Source organism: Gekko japonicus, unplaced genomic scaffold (genome assembly GCF_001447785.1).
Source record: "Gekko japonicus isolate JY-2015 unplaced genomic scaffold, Gekko_japonicus_V1.1 scaffold743, whole genome shotgun sequence".
NCBI lineage: Eukaryota > Metazoa > Chordata > Lepidosauria > Squamata > Gekkonidae > Gekko > Gekko japonicus.
Window position 1 is genome coordinate 767,969 of NW_015167560.1, and position 8,206 is coordinate 776,174.

Below are 8,206 nucleotides of genomic sequence, written 5' to 3' on the forward strand. Positions count from 1 at the left end.
TGAAATATGCTGCGTAAATTCTAAGAACATAAAAAAGTCATTTGTTTCATTAAACCGTATGCAACAAGGGGTTTCCGGAAATAAAATCAAGCTAACCTGAAATGTACATCAGAAAAATTCTGTTCAGAAACACAGATAAAATATAAAGCAACCGTAATATATTTGCTAAACAGTGCACATATTGAATTGAATATCTGCAAACAAATCATCATCCATAGAAGCAGTTCTTTCATTTTTTTGGTTTCCAGCTCTAAAACATTTTTTTTTAAAAAAACTCTTAGAGTTCAGGTCTGTTTTTGTACGTCTCTTTCCCCCTGTGTAACATTAGTATGAAGGAATAACAACATCCAGTGTATCTGTGGTGTTAATATCAAAAGCACTATATCACTATATCACAAGCAAGGTGGCGTGAGGAGATGCCGTGGAAGCTGATAACCGTTTGCTGTTGTCTCCAATGGTGAAATGTTAAAAAAAAGTCCCATGAAGTCAGTGTGCCGTGCTAAGCAAACAGCCGGTAGGCAAGTGATACAGTCAAGTAGAGGGCACACAGTATTATCCAGTCTATTCTTTTTATAGGCGGCCCATTACCTTTCACACGGAGGACGGCACTGGAGGAGACTGTGCCATTAGAATTGTTAGCCCGAACCACATAGAGGCCCGCATCTGTGTCACACACCTTCTGAATGAACAAAGCATACTCTGAATCCTTGTGTGAGAGCTTTAAGTGCTTATCATCTCCAGTCACTTTCTGGCCTTTCTTGTACCTGAAGTAGAGAGTCAGGTTTCAAGTCAGCTTAACACAAAAGGTCCTTGAAGCAAGAATAAGCTGTGATTGTTGAACAGCCTCTTAACAGGCTGCGAGAGACAAATTAGCGGCAGTGGCAATTGCGGGCAGCAGCACCTCACCTCCCTATGTTTTAAAAGGTGAAATCGGTTTGCTCACAACTCAGATCAGCTTTTGTCATTAACTAGGAGAAAGCCTTAGCGGCAGGAAAGAGATGAGCCAGGTAGCATCTGTACTCAAGAGGGGCCTTGAAGCGACTGCTAGCTCCATAAAGGCCCAACTGGTACCTGGATTTAATTTATACACACAAATATTCGTTTTACTCCAAGTAGACAAAGGGAGCCAAGATTTTGATTTCCCCCTTCTGAATCAACCAATGTTATTCCTGATTAATCTCGCTATAAGGGAGAAGAAAACCAGCTCTTATGGCAGAAGCTCATATTATTTTCATGGGGAGGGTATTCCATTACTGAGCCTTCTAATGTTTTGTGCCTGTATTGTGACCTCTGTCCCCCGCTAGTGGTCGGGGGGACGGGGGACCTGGCAACCCTGTATTGAGTTCATTGGGGGGGGGGTATAAAATCCATCGACTGTGAGGAAGTAGACATTACTCCACCAATTGATTGGCTGGGGGATGTAAGAGGCAAACTCAACCAAATGCCAGTTTCTTTTCTGGATTTTTCACCCCTACCTGAACTTATTTACCAACCGCAACGTGTCCAGCTGCCCAAATGCAGTTGGAAAATGCCGCCCCAAGGATTAGAGCTGTGGGGAGGAGCAGAGAGCTATCCATCCCCCTTTCTCCTTCCCACCACCCACTGCTGAGATATCTCTCCATGGAAAACAAATGTGGCATTCCAGATAAGCTAATTCCCTTCCCCCATCTTCCCTTTGAAATAGAATTCCCAGCATGGTTTTTCTCTTCACATAGCTGAAGGAGTGAGGTGTGACTCACGAAAGCTCATATCGAAACAAATGTCTGTTAGTCTTTTAATGAACCTTTGGACTTTTGTTTTATTGTGCTGAAACACACGGCTACCCTTTGGTATCATTTACTACATGCCCTTCTAACACCTGTTTATTTACATAGGTTATTACATATAAGCTTCCTGTTGTTTTTCTGTGTAAGAATACATTGCTTTCTATGTAAGGATGCGTTGACGTTCCAAACTTAACACTTATTGTGAATCTTTCTTCTCAGTTTTTGCAGATTGCTGAGAAAGATCATTCTGTTTCAAAAGTTTGTTTTGTTTGCAAGTTGAACAAACTGCTTTTTTAAAAGCTATATGAAATGGTCTTACGGATTTCAATCTGCCTAAAGTTGACAGCAACATTGTCCCAGTGGGAAGGGTAAGGAATTTAAAACAAAACCCTTACAAATTGGTTAGTGATCCAGGCACAACACAGCACTAGATTTGCTTCATTTGCCTTTTCAGTTACATTCTGATTATTAAATTCTATTCAACAGGTGTTAGTTTCCTGCTTCCAAAGTTGTTACAGACACATGTATTCTGCAAATGTATTTATTTATTTATTTGATTTATATCCCGCCCTCCCCAAACGGGCTCAGGGCGGCTGTGTATGTAAACATGTAAACATGTTTGTGTCTCTTTCTAGTCCTATTTTCTATGTACAGTGCCAGGGAGGGGGAGAGAGAGAGAGACAGAGAGACCTAGACCCAAAATAGCTGCAAAAAAACTCTCTGCCGGCTTCAGGAGGACTGGAGGGTAATAAGTGATAACATGAGATATGAGCTTCAAAATGATTTGGATCTTATTTAGCTAACTAATCATGGATGCTTTCCTTCACTGCAACATGTGGAAAATCTATGTGGGTAGAACCTAGGCTTATATATTCAAAAGATATTCACCTTGCCTTCCCTACCACAAGCCCAGCAGGCCGAATTGTTGGATTAAAACATACAAGAGTCTCTCTTTCTCCCTCCTACTGAAAGCACCTAAGTGGCCAAGGTATTTCTCTTGGAAAATGCCTTTTCCTTCTAAGCTGGCCACAGATGAATTACCATAGAGTCCTGGTGTGTCAGGTATGTGTGTGTGAAATTTGGAGCAAAGCCCCCCAACTTGCTGGCTGGGTATAGCCAGACACATATTTGTGTTGCTACTCATGTTCACAAGGGACGAGTGGAGTTCTCAGCTCTTAGTTTTGTATTAAAGGTTCGAATCACAGTTTAGGCATGGACGCACTAGGTGGTCTTGGACACAGCAGTAGACTAAATTCAGAGGTAGCTATCTGTGGACATTCAGTGAAATGGCTGGGCTCCTCTTTAGAATACAGCAAAGAGCATTTGAAACTCAGAGGTCTTAAATACCACGTGGTAACGGGAGGGTGAGTGAGCCTTATTTATTTATAAAAAACCATAATTCCAAGTGTGCTTTAGAAATGTATGTCTGGACGGTAGTGAGTCTCAGCCCCATTTTATATCTATTAAACAGAACCTCTAATGACCTCCCTTCTTGCAGTTCTTGTGAGAATTAAAAACATAATGGCAAGAGAGCATTATGGATGCCTGACTTGTTTTAAACTTACTTTAAGCTTTAAGCAAACCCAAAGGAAGGGTATGCTGAGATACAACCAAGAGGACTTTCAGCCATGTACTACAGCTCTGGTACAATATAATAAAGTCTGAAAAGAGGTTTCTTGTGAAGTCTGGCGAGCTGATACCTGTGCAGGGTCTTGGGATAGAACTGAAACATGTCTGGGAGCCTGGCAAAGCCCAGCAGTTTTAGTGGGTCTAGAGACAGAATCGAGCTGTTTGTTCACTCATTTTGCAGAGTCCAGGGCAAGAACTGTGAATTCATCTAAACAGTATATCTTTTTTTTAAAAAGGGGGAAAGAAAATGGCCTTGCACCCCTTGGTTTTCTGGCAGCTGGCTCAAGGCATTAAAAGAGAGAGACAGAGCACCAGCAATCCTTCAATTGTTTTCTGGTTGGATAGCAAACCCTAGAAGCTATCATCTAAGACACACAAGTTCAGAGTCTCTTTGGGCATACAGAACCAGTTGTGCAGGTTTGCACAGCTGTTCTTGCTCTGTTTTTTGGATAAGGGGGGGCATTGACCTGCAAATGTGGAACCACGCCAATCAGAGAAAAAGGAATTTCACTTCACTGAACACTTTTAGCGACTGGAATGTTTTACTGGAAATTAAAGGTCTTTAATAATGTTTTAAAGGTTACCTGAAATTTTGGATAGAATATAATTTAACCAATTTGAAATCTGAGAATTACGGGGGTGCGGCATAATCTAGGCCTACTATCACAGTTAGGGTGGCTGACTCCGGGTTAGAAAATTCTTGGCGATTTGGGAGGTGGAGCCGGTGGGGGGCAAGGTTCGGGGAGGGGAGGGATCTCAGTGGGGTATAATGCCGTAGAGCCCACCCTCTGCAGCAGCCATTTTCTCCAGGGGAACTGACCACTGTAGTCTGGAGATCAGTTTTGGTTCCAGGAGGTCTCCACCCCCCCCACCCGGAGGCTGGGAACCCTAACCACAGTCCAGATCACAACTACAGAGTGGAAACTGGAAGAAGAGTCATATGGAAATGTGGAGTGATATAAAAACGAGTTGCTCTAATTTCCAGATTGGGACACTGTTATATGTGGCTTGGGAGAAAGAAATTCCTCTATTTATATTTAGGTTTTCTCATTGTAAGCTACCCACCAGGTCACTGCAGGCTCTGGGAATCCTGTTACTTCTACTTCCAAAGTCACCGGAGAGCCTTCCATGACAGTTACATTAGACAGAAGCTTGGAGAAGTTAGGCGCCTGTCCAGATAGGCTGACCATGCTGTTCTTTTCAGATACACTTTTAATCTCTTCTCGGGTGACCATCTGCCTCTGACAGCTTCGGGTGGCGTCTGATTGAAACAGGAGACCTGAGAATGCACCGGGTGAAGCATGCAGCCTATCTTGGGTTTTAGTACAGTTATTTTGGTCATGCAATTGTCCCTGCGCTCCTGGCATGCTTCTGCGGACCTCACGGCTTTGCCAGTGCGTCTCGCACACCTCACTCTGCATGCAGTAGGCAGGCGCTGACTTAGGCATGCAGGGGATAGTGTTGGCGTCAGGCATTTCGGGTGAACCGTGAGCGACAGGGGATTCCGTTTTGCATTTCAAGTGATGGCTCAGGGTAGAGGAAGAGAATCTTCCTGGCTGATCGGAGGCATGTTCCTTCCTGTGACCAGGCGTGTCAGTGTAAGCGGAAAAGGTTAAGGGATCGGATTCATCTCTCATTCTTTTACTGCCAGCGTTTATCTGCATTTGCACGCTACAGGAGCTGACATGCAGAGTAGGAGAACTGGAGCAGGGCGGTATCTCTTCCAGCTCTGTTTCAGAATGCAGAAGGTTGGACTCTGGTGTTTCGGAAAGCGGTGGCAAAGAGATATCGTCAGGGGATATACACTCATATTCGTCTCCAGAGGGTCCGTCTTCTGCCAGCAGCTCTGCCTGAAAGCTATCCTCCTTGGCAGAAGGCAATAGGTCTGGTTCTTGTGAAACAGAATCCTCACTCGCTGGAAAGCTCACTGAGATATCAGCCAGTATCTTCTCTTCCTTCAAAACAGAAAGGGAAAGGAACAATGCCAAACAATTAGAAAATTTTTTTTGCTTCCCGCCTGCACATAATTCTATGTAGAACAAAGTTTGAGTCCAGTGGCACCTTTAAGACCAACAAAGTCCAGTGGCGCCTTGAAGACCAAACACCAGGTCAGGCAACTGGCTCCCTACCTGTCTCACCCAGATCCAGCCACAGTAATCCATGCAACGGTCAACTCCAGATTAGACTATTGTAACTCGCTCTACATACGGCTACCCTTGAGACTGACATGGAAACTCCAACTGGTCCAGAATGTGGCAGCATGGGTCCTTACCGGGACCCCGTGAATGGCACACATTCAACCTGTGTTGTGTGAGCTGCACTGGCTTCCAGTGGAGTACCAGATCAGGTTCAAGGTGCTGGTGGTAACTTTTAAGGTGTTAAATGGTCCAGGACCCATGTACCTCCAGGACCACCTCTCCTGGTATACCTCCTGGAGAGCAATACCCTCAGTAGTCCCTGGCCTGAGAGACATCCTGCTGCCCTCGACCAGCGGCAGGGCATTCTCCGTCCTGGCCCCAACCTGGTGGAACTCTCTGCCGAACAACATCCGGGCCCCGCGGGATCAAATGGAATTCTGCATGGCCTGCAAGGCAGAAATGTTCTGCTGGGCATTTGGTTGAGGGCAGTGACGGTCTGGCATTCCTTGCTTTCTGCCACGAGGCAGTGGCATCATCAGTGGCCTTAACATAATCTTGTTCGGTTTTATTGTACTTTAGTGGATTTTACTGTTCTTATTGCTAATTTATATATGTATGTTTGTATTAATGTATACTGTCCTGAGCCCTGTTTTTTCAGGGAAGGGCAGTTTAAAAATTGAACCTAATAAATAAATAAAATTAATAAATTATTCAAGATTTCAGACTAACATGGCTGCCCACCTGGATAATTCTATGAGGTTTCACAAGAACTATGTGGTTTCACAAGAACACAACTGTGTGGCTAATAAGGATATACCCCCATTTAAAATGCGACCGCATTTTGCCCCGCAGCTTCGTGAGGTTTCACAAGAACTATGTGGTTTCACAAGAACACAACTGTGTGGCTAATAAGGATATACCCCCATTTAAAATGCGACCGCATTTTGCCCTGCAGCTTCTGTGAGATTGACACGTACCATCCGGGCAAATGGGAGGAGTGAGCGCGGAGCAGCGCTTGTGGGAAATCACCCTAAATGAATGCCATTCTATCCAATCACCCCTCAATCAGGGGAGGGGCTTGTTAGCAGCCCTGTAGATGGCGAGGTGGGTGCCTGTCTTCATGCCCGTGGAGGGGGGCAGGAAGCAGTGTTTCCTCTAAGCTGAGTTTGTGTGAGCCAGCTCACAGTTTTTTAGCCTCTTGCTCACACATTTTTGTCTTAGCTCAGGAAGGACGGCTCCAGAGCAAACTAATTTATGCAGTATCCAAATCGCTCGTTCACAACTTTACGGGAATTGTTTAGAAAAGAGACACACACCCCCCTCCAAATTTTCAAACCAACCCTTTCGAAACTGATGCTCCCACTCATACTGGGGGAAATTGATCCTCCTACCCATTTCCACTTCACTAAACTCTTTCCAAGGGTTATTCCAGATCTCCCATGGCCATTCCATTTTGCTAGCTGCTCCTTGATATAATCATTTTCCCCATGGCTGTGACTTAACTACCTTCCATCATACTGTGTCTTTCTAAAAAAGATATCAGCTCAGAAACACTGTGATCAGGCAAATATATACTCCAAAGGTCTCTAGCCATTCTCAAATGGCTGGCATGTTATGCAACTGCTCAGTTTGCTTCAAAATACTTGAAGCCGAGCAGAGATGAGCCATCTTCAACTGAGGACCCAACCACACGAGAGATATTTAAAAAGGTTTAACTGAGGACCAAACCACACAAGGCATTTTTAACAGGTGCAGGTTTCCTGAACCTGACTCACTTAAAAAAAATAATCTTGTGTAGTTTGGTATTTACTTATTTATTTATTAGTTGTTGTCGATTTTTCTGGGCTGTATGGCCATGGTCTTGGCATTGTAGGACCTACAATGGGGCTAAAATATTTTTAAACTTGGTTCCTACCAGAAGAGTGTGTCTGGTCCGTGTTCAGAATATTCATTACATGCTTACAACCATGACTGAACCACTTTTTAATCACATCTGTTTATTGCTAGGAAATGTAACTTGGTCACTTCAGAACAGGGTTCTGTTTCCCCCAGTTTTGAGAAAATGCTGCAAATCTTATGGGCCAAAATTTTATTTTAGATAAAAGCAAGATTTGGGTCGTCGATATTTTAAAAGAAATCTAATTAGCAGGGGGAAAGCTGATTATACTTCATATTTTTACCTTTATAGTGCTGGTAGAGATAGCTGTGTTAGAATGTTCTGTCTGAGTTATAATGGGGCTTTGAGCTAACAAGCTTGACTCCATCTAAAAGCAAAGAAAGAAAGAAGACAATAAATGAAAAATACAAGAAAGGTGTTAAATTTGTCTGCTGAAAAAGCTAGTAATTCAATGAATAAGGAAGATTGTTTCTATCATTACATACTTTCCAGATGGGTGATTTTTCCTTCAAGTGATTCCAACAACTAGACATTGAGGAAATATACTGTATGGATGTTTGATATACATGAACTGATTCGTTAACACCAGCCCCCAAAGGCCACCCTGTTCATTCTCTAGAGACCCTAGATTGGTAGGGATATGATTCCTGTGCATCTAATTAGCATATATTATATATGCACTGAAATCCAAAAAACCACAAAACACTTAAGGATGAAGCAACCCTAATTCCATAGCCCAAATCCAGCTTGAAATGAGAATTATGTGAACACTCTTT

General features: G+C 43.4%; 1 protein-coding gene across 1 annotated transcript in view; it reads right to left on the reverse strand.

The window, feature by feature from the left end:
* Window positions 1–291: 291 nt before the first annotated feature.
* The window catches only part of CCDC141 (coiled-coil domain containing 141), a 67,340-nt gene continuing 59,425 nt past the window's right edge, over window positions 292–8,206 (reverse strand). The window contains exons 19-21 of the mRNA XM_015413749.1: window positions 7,714–7,797; window positions 4,461–5,350; window positions 292–764 (exon numbers count right to left, since the gene is read on the reverse strand). Of these exons, the coding sequence (XP_015269235.1) occupies window positions 500–764; window positions 4,461–5,350; window positions 7,714–7,797 (1,239 nt within the window). The 3' untranslated portion in view covers window positions 292–499. The remainder of the gene's footprint in view (window positions 765–4,460; window positions 5,351–7,713; window positions 7,798–8,206) is intronic.